The 20,001-nt window shown below is 33.7% G+C and overlaps 2 protein-coding genes across 2 annotated transcripts; one reads left to right on the top strand and one right to left on the bottom strand.

The window, feature by feature from the left end:
- Positions 1-6,468: 6,468 nt before the first annotated feature.
- LOC128185537 (DNA polymerase zeta catalytic subunit-like) lies at positions 6,469-15,001 on the bottom strand. Its single transcript, XM_052855112.1, has 6 exons — positions 14,888-15,001; positions 14,433-14,570; positions 10,511-10,701; positions 9,851-10,078; positions 9,293-9,521; positions 6,469-8,806 (listed from the first exon to the last, which is right to left on the bottom strand). Exons 1-6 carry the CDS (start codon positions 14,999-15,001, stop codon positions 8,657-8,659), a joined length of 1,050 nt encoding a protein of 349 aa, XP_052711072.1. The 3' UTR covers positions 6,469-8,656.
- LOC128186239 (uncharacterized) lies at positions 12,311-14,439 on the top strand. The gene has a single exon (XM_052856023.1). The coding sequence runs from the start codon at positions 12,428-12,430 to the stop codon at positions 13,748-13,750; it is 1,323 nt and encodes a 440-aa protein (XP_052711983.1). The 5' UTR covers positions 12,311-12,427; the 3' UTR covers positions 13,751-14,439.
- Positions 15,002-20,001: the final 5,000 nt, after the last annotated feature.

The raw sequence follows: 20,001 nt of genomic DNA, 5'->3' as shown, positions 1-20,001 counted from the left end.
TTAAGTCCCTTTGTTTTAATCTCTTCCGGTGAATATGTATTGACAGAGGTTTCACGACAGGTAACTACAGGTAAAAGAAACCCTGCAGACATTCCTAGGCACCTGATCCTACCTCTATCAGCAGAGGATGCTCACTCTTGCTAAGCACCTGATCCTACCTCTTTCTATATATTTATGGGTCCGTGTTGCTCTGCTTTGAATTTGTAATTCGTTTTAAAGATTTTTGAAATAGTTTGTTATTGTCATTTTTCATAAATGGTATTTACTTTTAAAATATGCCTGTTGTATCTCTTGAATAATCTAGAATTTGACTAATCATAAATCTTCTCTAACTTCAATAAAATCTGATCAAAGAAACGGGGAAGGATTTACAAACGATTGTTATGTATCCAAAAATATCTTCATATATAGTTCAATTTCTTCTTATGAATAACGTTTTACATATGTTGAAATTTAACTTAATACATGTACAATGTAAATATTTCCTAATTGTGGACCAGATTTCAACACAAAGTACTTGTGTACGGGATAAAATTCCTGGTCCACAATAATGCACCGACATGATGCTCTATAGATTGTATACAATATACATGTGTCAATAAAAATCCTACGTTTTATTTCACACTCCTTAGTAAGGTTTTTCTTAGAAAAAGACATTCCAAGAAAACTGTCATTTAATTGGGCACGTATGATTTTGAATACAATATTACGTAATACACGCTAAAAATAATAAAACGATCATCCGGCTCTCCTAAACAACAACAGCGATAGCCAGGACAACAGTACATAGTTGCTGGAGATATACAACAGTAGATATAGCAGTAAATCTACATTTATCAGTTACAGTATATAAGGAGTAGTACATATAGCAGTAGACCTACATTTATCAGTAACTTCATTTATTGAGTAGTACATATAGCAGTAGATTTACATTTATCAGTAACAGTATTCAAGGAGTATAAATAGCAGTAGATCTACATTCATATCAGTAACAGTATTTGAGGAGTAGTACATATAGCAGTAGATCTACATTTATCAGTAACAGTATATAAGGAGTAGTACATATATCAGTAGATTTACATTTATCAGTAACAGTATTAAAGGAGTAGTACATATGTCAGTAGATTTACATTTATCAGTAACAGTATTTAAGGAGTAGTACATATAGCAGTAGATCTACATTTATCAGTAACAGTATTTATGGAGTAGTACATATAGCAGTAGATCTACATTTATCAGTAACAGTATTTAAGGAGTAGTACATATAGCAGTAGATCTACATTTATCAGTAACAGTATTTAAGGAGTAGTACATATAGCAGTAGATCTACATATATCAGTAACAGTATTTATGGAGTAGTACATATAGCAGTAGATCTACATTGATCAGTAACAGTATTCAAGGAGTAGTACATATGTCAGTAGATCTACATTTATCAGTAACAGTATTTAAGGAGTAGTACATATAGCAGTAGATCTACATTTATCAGTAACATAATTTAAGGAGTAGTACATATAGCAGTAGATCTACATTTATCAGTAACAGTATTCAAGGAGTAGTACATATAGCAGTAGATCTACATTGATCAGTAACAGTATTTAAGGAGTAGTACATATGTCAGTAGATCTACATTTATCAGTAACAGTATTCAAGGAGTAGTACATATAGCAGTAGATCTACATTTATCAGTAACAGTATTTAAGGAGTAATACATATAGCAGTAGATCTACATTTATCAGTAACAGTATTTAAGGAGTAGTACATATAGCAGTAGATCTACATATATCAGTAACAGTATTTAAGGAGTAGTACATATATCAGTAGATCGACATATAACAGTAACAGTATTTAAGGAGTAGTACATATAGCAGTAGATCTACATTTATCAGTAACAGTGTTTAAAGCTGAACACCGCTCGTAAATAGGCACCGTCACACAGATAACTGGTATATAAACCCCTCGATTTCGTTACACCCGATTGCACACCTGAACCTCGTGGCCGACATGTAGTATTCCTTTCGTGGTCTTTAGATTTTATGCATTTTTTTTCTTATCTTATGTTCATTTTCTGTTCGTAAATAATGCATTGACCAGTTTATTTGATGTTAGTATTCTCCTGGCTTCAAAAAGTGCGTAAAATTTGATAATTTCATCGCGACCGGGTAACACGGCGAGGCAAAATGTACGTCCACACAGGTGAGACCTCTACAGCGAAGTACTTTGAACTGTTTAGAGGTCTGTCCCTTATATAAGGGTTGTAGGGACAGCAGTGATTAAAGAGAAATATGGCGGACAGTGCCTATTTACGAGCGGTGTTCAGCTTTAAGGAGTAGTACATATAGCAGTAGATCTACATATATCAGTAACAGTATTTAAGGAGTAGTACATATAGCAGTAGATCTACATTTATCAGTAACATTATTTAAGGAGTAGTACATATAGCAGTAGATCTACATTTATCAGTAACAGTATTTAAGGGTAATACATATAGCAGTAGATCTACTTTTATCAGTAACAGTATTTAAGGGTAATACATATAGCAGTAGATCTACATTTATCAGTAACAGTAATTAAGGAGTAGTACATATAGCAGGAGATCTACATTTATCAGTAACAGTATATAAGGAGTAGTACATATAGCAGTAGATCTACTTTTATCAGTAACAGTATATAAGGAGTAGTACATATAGCAGTAGATCTACATTTATAAGTAACAGTATATAAGGAGTAGTACATATAGCAGTAGATCTACATTTATCAGTAACAGTAATGAGGGGGTAATACATGTAGCAGTAGATCTACATTTATCAGTAACAGTATTTAAGGAGTAGTACATATAGCAGTAGATCTACATTTATCAGTAACAGTATTTAAGGGTAATACATATAGCAGTAGATCTACATTTATCAGTAACAGTAATTAAGGAGTAGTACATATAGCAGGAGATCTACATTTATCAGTAACAGTATTTAAGGAGTAGTACATATAGCAGTAGATCTACATTTATCAGTAACAGTGTTTAAGGAGTAGTACATATAGCAGTAGATCTACATTTATCAGTAACAGTATATAAGGAGTAGTACATATAGCAGTAGATCTACATTTATCAGTAACAGTATTTAAGGAGGAGTACATATAGCAGGAAATCTACATTTATCAGTAACAGTATTTAAGGAGTAGTACATATAGCAGGAAATCTACATTTATCAGTAACAGTAATGAGGGGGTTATACATGTAGCAGTAGATCTACATTTATCAGTAACAGTATATAAGGAGTAGTACATATAGCAGTAGATCTACATTTATCAGTAACAGTATTTAAGGAGGAGTACATATAGCAGGAAATCTACATTTATCAGTAACAGTATTTAAGGAGTAGTACATATAGCAGGAAATCTACATTTATCAGTAACAGTAATGAGGGGGTTATACATGTAGCAGTAGATCTACATTTATCAGTAACAGTATATAAGGAGTAGTACATATAGCAGTAGATCTACATTTATCAGTAACAGTATTTAAGGAGTAATACATATAGCAGTAGATCTACATTTATCAGTAACAGTATTTAAGGAGTAGTACATATAGAAGGAGATCTACATATATCAGTAACAGTATTTAAGGAGTAGTACATATAGCAGTAGATCTACATTCATCAGTAACAGTATTTAAGGAGTAGTACATATAGCAGTAGATCTATATCAGTAACAGTATTTAAGGAGTAGTACATATAGCAGTAGATCTACATTTATATCAGTAACAGTATTTAAGGAGTAGCACATATAGTAGTAGATCTACATATATCAGTAACAGTGTTTAAGGAGTAGTACATATAGCAGTAGATCTACATTTATCAGTAACAGTATTTAAGGAGTAATACATATAGCAGTAGACCTACATTTATATCAGTAACAGTATTTAAGGAGTAGTACACATAGCAGTAGACCTACATTTATATCAGTAACAGTATTTAAGGAGTAGTACATATAGCAGTAGATCTACATTTATCAGTAACAGTATTTAAGGAGTAATACATATAGCAGTAGATCTACATATAACAGTAACAGTATTTAAGGAGTAGTACATATAGCAGTAGATCTACATATATCAGTAACAGTATTTAAGGAGTAGTACATATAGCAGTAGATCTACATATATCAGTAACAGTATTTAAGGAGTAGTACATATAGCAGTAGATCTACATTTATCAGTAACAGTATTTAAGGAGTAGTACATATAGCAGTAGATCTACATATATCAGTAACAGTATTTAAGGAGTAGTACATATAGCAGTAGATCTACATATATCAGTAACAGTATTTAAGGAGTAGTACATATAGCAGTAGATCTACATTTATCAGTAATCGACCATCGAGCCTTTTTAAGAGCAGAAATCTCCATTTAGAAAAAATGGTTTAAAAAATTTGAGCGTTCTATGAACTATATTCACTATCTCCTCTGATACTTGTCAATTACCTGATGCTAACACTTGATAGATCACATAGATACATATTTGTTCTGTTCATTGTTTTTAAACATATTGACAATTTGTATACTGATCCTATTGAATAGTTATATTTGCTGAATGGCACCTGCTGAATATGTAGGCTAGGAATAGTTATTGTATGATGGTTACGAGGAATAGTAATTGTTGAATGTGTAAACCAGCAATAGTTATTTTTAAATGTGAATATTAGGTATAGATTAGTTATTGTTCATTGTGTACACTAGGACTTGTTATTGTTGAAAGTGTACACTACGACTTGTTATTGTTGAAAGTGTACACTAGGAATAGTTATTGTTGAAAATGTACATTAGGAATAGTTATTATTGAAAGGGTACACTAGGAAAACTTATTGTTAAATGTGTACACTAGCAATAGTTATTGTTGAAAGTGTACATTAGGAATAGTTATTGTTGAATGTGTGCATTAGGAATAGTTATTTTTGAATGTGAACACTAGGAATAGTTATTTATTAGAAATATTTATTGTTGAATGTGTACACTAAGAATATTTATTATTGGATGTGTTAAATAGGAATAGATCTTGTTGAATGTGTACTCCAGCAATAGTTATTGTTGAACTTGTACACTAGGACTTGTTATTGTTCAATGTGTTCACTAGGAATAATTATTGTTGAATGTGTACACTAAAAATATTTATTGTTGAATGTGTACATTAAGAATAGTTATTAATGAAAGTGTACATTAGGAATAGTTATTGTTGAATGTGTACATTAGGAATAGTTATTGTTGAATGTGTACACTAGCAAAAGTTATTGTTAAATGTGTATTTAGCAATAGTTATTGTTGAATGTATACATTAGGAATAGTTATAGCTGATTTTATACATTATCAGCATTTTTCTGTAATTTTTGTTTCCTTTATAAATATATACATGTAAAGGGTTTTTTTTTTTTTTTTAAGCCAACTACCCACAGTTTAGAAATACGAAATCAGAAATTAAAGTTTTGCCCACCATTTTCTCATTTTTAGCATAAAACGGCTTGTTTTTAAACAAATTGTCGTTTAACTGCATTCCACCTGTATCTCAAACGACCGTGTAGTGAGCGACCAGCGCGCTAGGTTCCCTTCGTCATCGAAAGCAAGATTTTTGTCTTGCCTAGATGGCCCATTGATTAGCGCGGTGGCCGCTCACTGCTTGGAGAATGGGTTCCAGAGGTCGTGAGTTCAAGCCCCGGCCGGGGCGGAGGTGGAGCTCCAACAAGGTGAATTTCTTTGTGCTTGTGTATATATTATATAACCAGTGTAAGAAATTAATATTTAATGTTTGTCTATTTGTAAACGTCATTGTTTCTGTGCGCATGTGTGTGTGTGTTTTATTTACATCTTCAGGTGAGATTGTTTACGTGTAATTGTTTTACTTTTATTTGACCATTCGACTGACAGTTTGACCTGTCCGACAGTATTTTAAATTTAACTTCTACTTACCAATCTTCCCGCCTAATTTACCAGGCCCACGCGCACTTTGTCTTGCCTTGAGAGGGGACAAACCTGTATGAGGATCAAGTGCAAGCTTTGTCTGCGATTAGCTGCCAGTGTCCAGTATTTCTTGTGTAAATTATTACTAATTCATATAAATAAATTCTATGTTTATAATTTAACAATTCCGTGTAACAAATTTAATAACCTTTATCCTAATAATTGTACTGTATTCTGAGATAATTGTCAAAATAGTCAATGTTGTATGTTTCAGGGGTTTTTTTATATATATTGATAACTACAATGTATCATATATAGTTCTTTGAATGCAAATATTAACAGTAATGTAAATTATTCACAGGAGGATTTTGATCAAAGAAAGTACAGAATTTTTTTTTCCAAGTAATAATAAAATCATTGAATATAAACTCTTAATCCATGAAGATTCAAATTCTCTTAAAACCTCAGTTGTTATCCGCCATGAAAAAAAATATGGTCTCATATAAAACAAAAACAGAAGGACAGTTTGTATGCTATATTTATTGGCAGTGATGTAGTGTTTCTTTACACAGACAACACAACTCTTCCAACATTTAGTAAACCAAATATAAAAAGCTACTGTCCACTTACTAAGTACTCACTGCACTACAACAATTGAGCAACCACTCTCTCTCTCTCACACACACACACACACACACACACACAACATCTATTGGAACAGATTCATCACATGATATAAGAAATATAAATATTCATATGAACTTTCACTTTGCTCACATTTCACCACAGCTTTACATACGTAAACATTCCTAATCACTTGTACCAACATCAGATTTACTACATGATCAGAGAATATTCTGCCAATAATCAAACTCTAGTCATGTCAAAGAAGCATCTACACCACCTATACATGTTATAACGAATATCATACATGCACTAAATTTGGTAAAAAGATTTTATAACAAATAATATCCCTTGTAGGAACTCCTCTATAGGAGAAGTTAGTATCCTGTTTCTTATAGCAGTGCCAAATGCAAAACTCCTTAAGCCTTTTGATTTTTTTCAGATAATCTAAATTGAGTCAACAAAAACAATTATGGATGTGGTTTAAATTTGTTTTGTTCTTACTATGCAGGCAGGATATTTCGTATGATAATTCTAATTTTGTTCATGTGTTTATATTTTTTACATTTCAGGAAAAATGTATATACATATAAATTGCTGAAGAGTTCCAACAAGGGAGGTAACTCATTTTTATCACAACATTGAGTGAACTCTCATCATCAAGCACTACAACAAGTAAGCATTAACAGAAGATAAACATATGAAAAAGGAAACAGAACAAGCCATGGACCTTACAACAGTAACGGGTCAATAAAACACTCTTCAATGGACAATGTAACACCAAGTACAGATTCCATTGTAGTCTGTACATACAATCACTCAATGTGTATGTACACACAGTCACTCAATGTGTATGTACACACAGTCACTCAATGTGTATGTACACATAGTCACTCAGTGTGTATGTACACACAGTCACTCAATGTGTATGTACACACAGTCACCCAATGTGTATGTACACACAGTCACTCACTGTGTATGTACACACAGTCACTCAATGTGTATGTACACACAGTCACTCAATGTGTATGTACACACAGTCACCCAATGTGTATGTACACACAGTCACTCACTGTGTATGTACACACAGTCACTCAATGTGTATGTACACACAGTCACTCAATGTGTATGTACACACAGTCACTCACTGTGTATGTACACATAGTCACTCAGTGTGAGATCTTGAGGGGATAAGTAATATCAGATATAAAACATGGACAAATGATATCATAAACAAAGTACAAGGAAAATGGAATCCACATCTCATCTTTACATCTCCAATTATTCTACAAAATAAAGCACCTACAATGTCTATAAAATTCAAGTCCAATATAGCTGCAGTAATTATCACAGATAAACGCCATGGAGACCAAAACCATGACAACAATACAAAACCATGACAGTCAAAAAACTATGGCAACAATAAAGAGCCAGAGCTTGAGCAACTAGGATACATGAACCTGTCATGTTTACATCATGTGATGAAGATGATGAACGAATGAGGAAATGTTTTGTAAAAAATTAGTCAAGTAATGCTCTGTCCAACTCCTAAAAACAGTCGAATTAAGTTTTCTCTCTTTGATCTAGCTTGTCAAAGTGCTGAGTTTCTCTCAGCTTATGGAAGCACACATAAAGCAGCCTAAGCAGTCGATCTTCATGTCTCTCTATCACCAAGCCGATAGAATAAACAGTTTCTTCTCAATTTGTAAGCTTACATTGTATATCATGTCCATGACAGCATATATAAATTGTTAAGTTGAGCCCAATATCACAGTTTTGTATTAACCCTGTGTTCTTATAAACGTGCAGAACTTAGTTCTCACAATACTGATAGTAAAGGTAGTTTAGTTTCATTGATATACATTGTCTTCTCATTACACAGCAAACAGAAGCCTTGACTGTGCAAACTGTGGGGTAGACATTTCCTTGAAGCTGTTTCTTGTTCTGCTTCAGTAATTTCACTATTTTCATTAAGACAAACAGGGATTTAATGAGCAGGTGTCTCCTCTGAAAAAAACACCATAAAGTTCCTGAAACTGTCCACATAAAATTCCTGAAGTCAACTCTGCCAGTTATGTTCCAAAAGAATCAGAAATCTAAGACTTTGTTGACCACCTCCCGGAGTTGTGTCCCTTTCTGTACGTCCTGTTCAGCGAGGACACGGCGGAACATGATTGGACAGTCCAAAGACACGCATGGCTGACTCTCATCCTTGACCCCCATACAGGTGTTACACACCTACAAACAAAACAATGGCATGTTATCTACAGGAATATCACAGACAAAACGGAACCAACATTTGAACAAAATAATTCAAAAGAATCTGCAATAATGTACAAGTAACAAAGAAAACAATTCTTGGAACAAATTATAGAGCCTTTCACAGAATCAGAATATCGACAGTCTCTACTGTAGATTTATTGCATATTGCATTCAAACAGATTGACAGCTATTCCATTGTTCACTGTAAACCAAATCTTCAATGACAGATATTATTAACTTGTACATCATAATAACATGGATAAAATAATTCCACTGGAGATTGTAAACTAAGAATTCTTAGACAGGTAACTAACTTGTAACCTGTGACAGAGGTAACAAACTTGAAACCTGTGACAAAGGTAACTAGCTTTTAATTAACTGTTACATAGTTAATTAATTTGTAACCTGTTTCAGAGGTAACTAACTGTAATCCTTGACAGAGTTAATAAAAACTGAGTTTACCTGCACCAGGTCATGATAAACCTTCTCCCATCTCCTGATCCTATCACAGAGAGTGACACAAACATGCTGTGGGTCCTTGACACAGCTGTTACAGATCGGCTGATTGGTCTGTTTATCACATACTGGACAGTTAGTGGCTGAGAAGTATTGAGATATAGTTCCTTTCCGCTGGTCAGGGGCCATCAAGGACTGTGGGACGACCCTGACCACCTTGGGCATGTCGTTGTACCTGGGGTTCACAAAACAAGTACCAACATTACCATACTTGATAGGGACAGACTTAAAAGATTGGCAAGGGACAGACACAAACAGAAACAATGAAAGTAAAATCAGACAACACCAGTTAGGCTGTCTCTTTCCTTTAATTCTAGAATCTGAAAAATCATGCAGAAATTATACAGAATTTTATTTCCATATTTATATAAGATTGAAATATTAAATCCTAAAAGAGTATGTTTTCTTATTGTAGTCAGTATTTGTCAGGTTGAAAAAATTTGTACCAATTTTCAATAAAATAATTTCCATATTTTAGGACAAATAGATACACTCTTTTCTCACCATGAGAAGACGTCAACCCCTAGCAGAGAGAAGACTCGGTCAAGCGGTGGCAGGATCTGCTTGGTAATGTAGTATGTGGCGTTGAGCCTGAGTGCGGGGTCAGACAGGACCTCCCCCGGCTGTCTCACCAGCTGTATGAGTGGCAGACCCGGACTGCCGTAGATGATCACGTACGGGACTCGTTCCCCCGTCCTGGGCTCGGAACGTCGGTCGTGTCGGAGCAGCTTCCTGTAAAACAAGAAAACTCTGTCACTCACTTCTACTTCTATCTTAGGGAATATGTCTATAACATTATACATGTATGAAGAACTGCTTAGTCCCTTCATTTTACCTAAACAAAACATAAAGTAGTAGGCCAAATGTACATGTATGTAGATCAGATTTGTTCCCTTTATCTTTAGAAAAACAAGAAGTAGTAGGTCTACTTGGTTAACCACTATGAGTGTGGGCTTGAGATCCCTTACTTTGAGTAAGGTTTACAATATATTCAACATTACATAACTTACCATGAGATCCCTTACTTTGATTAAGGCTTACAATAAATTCAACATTACATAAGGTACCAGTACTCATTTTTAATTATATTCATTAAGAATAATATAAACTTGTGATTTCTCAAAAAGATTTACATCAAAGTATCTATTTTGATAGAGCCCTTACTTTGCAATCTCCAGGGCCGGGACACAGGCCCCTGGTTTGTAGCCCTTCATTCCGCGGTATTCCTTGGCAAACACACAGTCCTGCATGGAAACCTTGCCCTCCATGAACTTCCGACATTGTCTTAACACGTACTCCTTTACTTTGGAGACGTCCTTACAACCAAACAGGATCTTGATGGATCGCTCCAGGATCTACAATAAGTCTTTATCAATTAGTCATTCTGTCAAAGACAACATCTCATTAAAGATGGAGTCACACCTCAAATCTTATGAACTCCCGTGTGTACTATATTTAGGGTCAAAAGACTTTGAATAAATATTATTTATGTTTAGTTTCTCAGGCACCATTACATAGGGTTAAATGCTAGCTGCTACATTAATTCACTTTGTCACCATACTGAAAAGGGGAAGAACTCAATATACTAAAGTTAAAAACAAACAAAGGCTCAAGGGCTACATCGCTCATCTGAGTAACAACAGCCTAAATCTCTAATTAAAAATAATATCTACACATATAAGTAGAGTAAATCTTCAAGTTGTTTATATTAAAGATTTTCAAATTTTTTCTCTACATACATATATTTCTCCACATATTCATATATTAAATATTGAGCCTTTTTTGTTGCTTCAGTACAAGGTTTTGAGAAGAAGATTTTTCTCTTTTACTCATATGTAAATAAATGCAATGCATAAAATAAACAAGTTCAATTACGGTCATACACATTTAAAAAATGATATTTATGCAAAAATACACCTCTTACAACAGTTCTTGAGAATTTCAACATTTTATATATCAATTACTTATATAGTATCCAAGGTCTTATAAAATTGATTTAATTTCTTATTTTGTTTTCTTAATCAAATAAGATACAAAGAGCAAGTTTGATTAAACGCCAAATATTTTCCCAATAAATTTCCTCTTTTTCGAATTAAATTATTAACTATCCAAAAAACGTAGCATACATTTACTATAGCATTGAATCATGATTTTTTTTATTAATAAGTATACAGTCTCATAACTGTAGTGGTGTGTGCACAAAAATTGAGTAACGACGTTAGTGCGTTATGAAAATTCGTATGCACTATTTGTGATTTTTACAATTCCAAAATATTTTAAAACATAATTTTGGTCAAATATTGTAAAATTTTAAAAGGGCGAAAGTGTTGTGATTATAATGTACTATAATCCACATTACATCTTATTTCAACAAGTGTTCAATACCACCTAAAGCTTTTTTTAAATAAACATTTGTGGTACCAGGTAATGCACATCGTTTTGACGGGATTGACATGATTTATCAGCACATCCTTTTGACAGGATTGACATAATTTATCAACACATCGTTTTGACGGGATTGACATGATTTATCAACACATCGTTTGACGGGATTGACATGATTTATCAACACATCATTTGACGGGATTGACATGATTTATCAACACATTGTTTTGACGGGATCGACATGATTTATCAAAACATCGTTTGACGGGATTGACATGATTTATCAACACATCATTTTGACGGGATTGACAAGAACTAAGTCATGAATTGACATATTGGTTTAAAACAACTTTGTATTCCTTTAAGTTATACTGACTTCAGTACAAGACTAATTGTTATTTATGATCTCGTTATTTACCGATAACATTTGTAGTATATTGCAGAATAATGGACATGTCATGTCCTTATCTTGTTTTTAGCTATAGTATGCTATGTTTATGTTTATAATGTGACTTTTGGCCTTCGTCTGCCTCCTCGTGGATAGACAGATGTCACTCATGGCCTGCCTCTGAGGTTGTTGGTGATATTGTCAGAAATGGATGTCACTTTGTAGCAATAGGACACCCATTAGGACCATATACACATATAGAATGGAGAATATCCTTTTCTCAAGCAGAATACAAACTTGTGTACTCTATGAACCACTGTCAGTTTTTGACATATGGGTTGTTAAAACTTTTCTTAAAAGAAGTATTAAATCAGCAATCAGAAGAAACCAATAAACTGTTGTGTTCCTATCACATGAAGACAACTATTTTCTGGGCCATTCAACAAAACATGCTACCTCACTGGTGTCCACAAAATCTCCTGGCCGGTTTCTGGGTCTGCTTTAAACTCCTCTTAAGATGGGTGTATGAGAGGATCTGTCCTAACTTTTTCATTCCACAAAACAACCTGTTTCTGACAAAGGTCCATGGCTCAGCACAAAACAGATTGTTCCTACAGTTACATGAATTGTACAAGAAAGGTCTGGCCTGTCTGTTACAGAGTTCCTCTATCAGGTCCTACATCATTGATGTCCTGTACAATCCGAGACTTTCTATTTGTACAGATGAGAGTATCATGAGATCAGAAGTTGATTATGATAGAGAAGTAATCACTGAGAAGGGATATGTTAATATTACTGGTGTGGATCTGTGTTATATTACCAAAGCCATACACACGATAGAACAGTATGTGGAGTCACCAAAGTCACTTTATCAAGTTGTTACATTAAGGTATCTTACAGCGGTAATTTTTCAACAAACTGCTTTTTTATTACAAAACATGTATACTAACAAAAGAGCCAACAAACAGATGTATATTGCAGACAAAAAATCCTGTCACATGCTGAAATTAGCTGCCAAGTTTGGGTGTGTATCTGACATGTTGTACATTGCCATGTATTATTACAAGACACTCAGATACAGAGAAGCTTTATCTGTTATAGAGATGACAAAGGTCAAGTTAGCACAGCCATATCTGATGTATAATAGACATGTAGACAGAGAGAGGTATACTGAGGCTGTTGGGGGACAGTCCTGGTCTACAAAGATGAGACAGGCTGTAGCAGAGGATATCGGACTTGACAACAGAATATGTTATGTCAGTGAACTAATACCAGAACAACAGTCTGCTCTACAGAACAGCGGGTATACATTATATATCCCAGTGTTTGTACTGTTACACTTCCTAGAGTTCTTGAGTTACAGACACTTTGATACAACATTAACACAAGCAGCTCTAGATGAGCTACAGGTCCTAGTCCACCATGATCAGGGACTGTATATAGATGTTCTATCCAGAGACATCTCCTGGGAGATCCTGGGGATCTGTCAACAGATGACAGGGAACCTCCAGGCTGCTCTATACTCATACCAACAGTCACTAATCTCAGAGTATTTATCCAATGGTATACAAACTGCTACACAGGGTAGAATACAGGATATGGTTCAGTTAACACCACACCAGTATCAGTAATTTGGAATATATATCTGTCTTAAATGAAAAGTCGTTGACAAAAATAATATGACTGTATGTATAGATATATGTATAGATTTTAACACAGTAAAATTGCATGCACTTAGTTTCATCCCCATATCTATATATAATTCTTAAATTACAAAAATGATGTAGACCAGCATATACTTTGGAGAGCAGAACATCATATCTGGGTCCCCGGAGATAACTAATGTATTCAGCGATCTTTGTAAGGCCATGATGTCCGATGACGAGAGCCGATCACCAGTTTACTCACCAGTCAAGACAAAGATGTCTGTGTTTGTGAGACTCAACGAACCCCCATTAAAAATACCACTTGGTGATAGTTTGGAGAAACCTGAGATGTAGTGAAATAATACATAGGGCAGAGTCAGTGTTTTAAATATTCATGTTGTAAAGAAGCAGGGAAATGATGACAAAGCCAAGGAGAGGTGTTCTGGATCTAACAGTGTTGGATCTGGACACCATCTGGACCGATCCAGGGAACCTGTTCTGGATGAACAAATGTGCTGTTCTATATAGACAAAATTACTGTGAATAAGATTCTGTGCTTATTGCTCATGGTGATTAAAACTTATAACACATTCAACTCTCTTTGCGTTTAGACTCGGAGTCTGATTTATCTTATCTATCAACAACGTAGACATGTAACATGCGTTACCTTGGATACTGCAGCACAGGAGTCTCGCCGGACTGTCTCGATTCTTTTGGCGTCAAAAACTGGTGTCTTCTGGTCCAGGGTCTCGTAGCTATACCCAACATATCGCTTCTTTGTTTGTAGCACACATGGATAGTAAATCTAGAGAAAAATGGAAATCTTAGACGCAGCTCAACCTACGAGTTCTGCTAACCTTAGTTATTCCTCTAAATGTAAACTTTATATAAAAGTATAGTGCCCATAAGCCAGATGTATAATATCGTAAAGATTTATTTTTCTTGCAATTGGTTTTAACAATTATACAAATATATACGTATTTCTGTTCATTTCAGTTTGAGTTATCACATTATATGTACCACATTTGCACGAGTTATCTGTGCTATACCTTCTAAAACTTAAGCTTGATTGGTTGAGGGTATTTATCGTAATCACATTAATCCTTACTGTACAAGTCGTACCTTCTCAAACTTAAGTTTGATTGGCTGCGGGTTCATGGCCGTCACAGCATCACAGATCTCGTGTCCGATCCCGAACGCTTCCTCTTTACTGCGACCCTTCATCTCAATGAACATATTGAAACAGAGGTTAATAAACATGCTGCATCAGAGGTCAAAGGACATAATATAGAATGCAGATAATAAAATTTTAATCCAAAAATTTTAACAGCCTAAATGTTTAAGATTGCCGTTGTCAATAACTTATTAAATCAGTCACTTTGTCATTTACATTATTATATAAGTTTTGCTATAACCGGGTAAGCGGCGTAAGAACTTACAATGGCAATTTGATCAAACAGGCTTTTGAAGTTTTAGCTTAAAATTTTAATTCCATGAATTCATGTTCACTTTTATGTAATCATAATTGATTTTTAGTTTTGTTTCATTTCGTTTCGTTGGTTTTTGCAAATTTAAATTATTTTCCAGTGTAACACAGTCTATATGTTTAGTACCTTTAGTACCTTTGTCTTCAGAAGATGCATTAAAAATATAAGGACCTCCACATTCTGGTTTTCCCTGTCGGGTCTGGTCGCCTTTGTGTATGAAACTTCTTTAAACTGTTTTGGAAATTTATTTGTTAAAACAAGGTGCGAGGTTACGCAATCTTATACACTAAATAAAGGCGACATGTCCCGATTAACAACTCGTGAATCCGCTGATAAACACATGTATAGTGCACTTGAAATAAAAGATACCACAGAGTCTGCGTTATCTGTTTCATATTTGGATATTTTACTGGACATGGACATTGATGGTACATAACAACAATATATAAATAGTACCTGTTTGGGAGGGTAACAGTTGAAATTGACACCCCGAGAAAAACATTTTCAACCGACGCGAAGTTACCCTCCCAAACAGGCACTATTTATTTTATTATACTAAATGTCTTAATTTGAAAGAAAATTTTACTGCTTTTATATAGAAATGAAGTGAATTTTACGGCGAACCGTACGCGCATAATTTACGCGCCTGTAACAATTTGCTGTGTTACCCGTTGCCAAGTGTGTTGCCAACGCTGAGGGTAATAGAACTAATTAGTAACTGCGTCTAAAACAATCAGATTTCAGAATTTAACATGAAAGTAGAATAAAACTTTATGATAAACGCGATGACTTCAATTTTTCTATAGTCAACTTCCCAGACTTATGTAGCAATATACCTTCATCACCTGCATATGGTGTTTTTGTCTCTCAGTTGATTCGATAGGCAAGGGCATGCTCTTCGTATGAACAGTTTCTAAGACGAAGCAAGCTACTTACAAAAAAGTTGATAAAACAGGACTATCAACAGTCTCGCTTGAAGTCATCCTTTCCGAAAAAACGACCTTGTCAGCAAATACAATTCCGAAAATGATCCGGCCGGACCTTTAATATTAACATTTGCGTATCGTACATGTAAGAGCGTATTACTAATTAAATTACTTTTGGAATATTAAATATTGATAGCGGGTTAAATTTTGATCAATGGTTTATGAATCTGAAAAAAGGAAAACCAGGAGCATTTTGACAATAATTTGCACGCACTTTTAAATCCCTTTGTTTTAATCTCTTCCGGTGAATATGTATTGACAGAGGTTTCACGACAGGTAACTACAGGTAAAAGAAACCCTGCAGACATTCAGCAGATGATGCTCACTCTTCCTAGGCACCTGATCCTACCTCTATCAGCAGAGGATGCTGCTCACTCTTGCTAAGCACCTGATCCTACCTCTATCTATATATTTATGGGTCCGTGTTGCTCTGCTTTGAATTTGTAATTCGTTTTATAGATTTTTGAAATAGTTTGTTATTGTCATTTTTCATAAATGGTATTTACTTTTAAAATATGCCTGTTGTATCTCTTGAATAATCTAGAATTTGACTAATCATAAATCTTCTCTAACTTCAATAAAATCTGATCAGAGAATCGGGGAAGGATTTACAAACGATTGTTATGTATCCAAAAATATCTTCATATATAGTTCAATTTCTTCTTATGAATAACGTTTTACATATGTTGAAATTTAACTTAATACATGTACAATGTAAATATTTCCTAATTGTGGACCAGATTTCAACACAAAGTACTTGTGTACGGGATAAAATTCCTGGTCCACAATAATGCACCGACATGATGCTCTATAGATTGTATACAATATACATGTGTCCATAAAAATCCTACGTTTTATTTCACACTCCTTAGTAAGGTTTTTCTTAGAAAAAGACATTCCAAGAAAACTGTCATTTAATTGGGCACGTATGATTTTGAATACGATATTTTTGGCCATAATATATTAATGAGTAAAAACACCCAAAATTCTCAAGCTTTACATCTGGAGGATTTTCCTATTGGTATATACAGAGCACTTTGTCTGAAGGAGAATACCGGTAATACGCGCTAAAAATAATAAAACGATCATCCGGCTCTCCTAAACAACAACAGCGATAGCCAGGACAACAGTACATAATTGCTGGAGATATACAACAGTACATATAGCAGTAGTTCTACATTTATCAGTAACAGTATTTAAGGAGTAGTACATATAGCAGTAGTTCTACATTTATCAGGAACAGTATTTAAGGAGTAGTACATTTAGCAGTAGATGTACATTTATCAGTAACAGTATTTAAGGAGTAGTACATATTGCAGTAGATCTACATTTATCAGTAACAGTATTTAAGGAGTAGTACATATAGCAGTAGTTCTACATTTATCAGTAACAGTATTTAATGAAGTAGTACAGATAGCAGTAGATCTACATTTATCAGTAACAGTAAATAAGGAGTAGTACATATAGCAGTAGATCTACTCTTATCAATAACAGTATTTAAGGAGTAGTACATATAGCAATAGATCTACATTTATCAGTAACAGTATTTAATGAAGTAGTACAGATAGCAGTAGATCTACATTTATCAGTAACAGTATTTAAGGAGTAGTACATATAGCAGTAGATCTACATTTATCAGTAACAGTATTTAAGGAGTAGTACATATAGCAGTAGATCTACATATATCAGTAACAGTATTTAAGGAGTAGTACATATGTCAGTAGATCTACATTTATCAGTAACAGTATTCAAGGAGTAGTACATATAGCAGTAGATCTACATTTATCAGTAACAGTAAATAAGGAGTAGTACATATAGCAGTAGATCTACTCTTATCAATAACAGTATTTAAGGAGTAGTACATATAGCAATAGATCTACATTTATCAGTAACAGTATTTAATGAAGTAGTACAGATAGCAGTAGATCTACATATATCAGTAACAGTATTTAAGGAGTAGTACATATGTCAGTAGATCTACATTTATCAGTAACAGTATTTAAGGAGTAGTACATATAGCAGTAGATCTACATTTATCAGTAACGGTATTTAAGGAGTAGTACATATAGCAGTAGATCTACATTTATCAGTAACAGTATTTAAGGAGTAGTACATATAGCAGTAGATCTACATATATCAGTAACAGTAGCTAAGGAGTAATACATATAGCAGTAGATCTACATTTATCAGTAACAGTATTAAAGGAGTAGTACATATAGCAGTAGATCTACATTTATCAGTAACAGTATTTAAGGAGTAGTACATATAGCAGTAGATCTACATTTATCAGTAACAGTATTTAAGGAGTAGTACATATAGCAGTAGATCTACATTTATCAGTAACAGTATACAAGAAGTAGTACATATAGCAGTAGTTCTACATTTATCAATAACAGTATTTAAGGAGTAGTACATATAGCAGTAGATGTACATTTATCAGTAACAGTATTTAAGGAGTAGTACATATTGCAGTAGATCTACATTTATCAGTAACAGTAAATAAGGAGTAGTACATATAGCAGTAGATCTAAATTTATCAGTAACAGTATTTAAGGAGTAGTACATATTGCAGTAGATCTACATTTATCAGTAACAGTATTTAAGGAGTAGTACATATAGCAGTAGATCTACTCTTATCAATAACAGTATTTAAGGAGTAGTACATATAGCAGTAGATCTACTCTTATCAATAACAGTATTTAAGGAGTAGTACATATAGCAGTAGATCTACTCTTATCAATAACAGTATTTAAGGAGTAGTACATATTGCAGTAGATCTACATTTATCAGTAACAGTATTTAAGGAGTAGTACATATAGCAGTAGATCTACTCTTATCAGTAACAGTATTTAAGGAGTAGTACATATAGCAGTAGATCTACTCTTATCAATAACAGTATTTAAGGAGTAGTACATATAGCAGAAGATCTACATTTATCAGTAACAGTATTTAAGGAGTAGTACATATAGCAGTAGATCTACATATATCAGTAACAGTATTTAAGGAGTAGTACATATAGCAGTAGATCTACATTTATCAGTAACAGTATTAAAGGAGTAGTACATATTGCAGTAGATCTACATTTATATCAGTAACAGTATTTAAGGAGTAGTACATATAGCAGGAGATCTACATTTATATCAGTAACAGTATTTAAGGAGTAGTACATATAGCAGTAGATCTACTCTTATCAATAACAGTATTTAAGGAGTAGTACATATTGCAGTAGATCTACATTGATCAGTAACAGTATTTAAGGAGTAGTACATATAGCAGTAGATCTACATTTATCAGTAACAGTATTTAAGGAGTAGTACATATAGCAGTAGATCTACATTTATCAGTAACAGTATTTAAGGAGTAGTACATATAGCAGTAGATCTACATTTATCAGTAACAGTATTTAAGGAGTAGTACATATAGCAGTAGATGTACATTTATCAGTAACAGTATTTAAGGAGTAGTACATATTGCAGTAGATCTACATTTATCAGTAACAGTAAATAAGGAGTAGTACATATAGCAGTAGATCTACATTTATCAGTAACAGTATTTAAGGAGTAGTACATATTGCAGTAGATCTACATTTATCAATAACAGTATTTAAGGAGTAGTACATATAGCAGTAGATCTACTCTTATCAATAACAGTATTAAAGGAGTAGTACATATTGCAGTAGATCTACATTTATCAGTAACAGTATTTAAGGAGTAGTACATATAGCAGGAGATCTACATTTATCAGTAACAGTATTTAAGGAGTA

The sequence above is a fragment of the Crassostrea angulata genome, chromosome 5, assembly GCF_025612915.1.
Source record: "Crassostrea angulata isolate pt1a10 chromosome 5, ASM2561291v2, whole genome shotgun sequence".
Lineage (NCBI taxonomy): Eukaryota > Metazoa > Mollusca > Bivalvia > Ostreida > Ostreidae > Magallana > Magallana angulata.
The sequence above is the reverse complement of the archived record's forward strand: the minus strand, read 5'-3'. Positions and strand labels throughout refer to the sequence as shown.

Excerpts from the sequence above, each read along its gene's own strand:
- LOC128186239 (XM_052856023.1), top strand. The coding sequence starts at position 12,428 with ATGAACCACTGTCAGTTTTTGACATATGGGTTGTTAAAACTTTTCTTA.
- LOC128185537 (XM_052855112.1), bottom strand. The coding sequence starts at position 15,001 with ATGTTCATTGAGATGAAGGGTCGCAGTAAAGAGGAAGCGTTCGGGATC. Across the intron at positions 10,079-10,510 it reads CCGGCCCTGGAGATTGCAAA|GAAGCTGCTCCGACACGACC; the intron begins GTAAGGGCTCTA and ends CTTGTTTTACAG. Across the intron at positions 8,807-9,292 it reads TTTATCATGACCTGGTGCAG|GTGTGTAACACCTGTATGGG; the intron begins GTAAACTCAGTT and ends TTTTGTTTGTAG.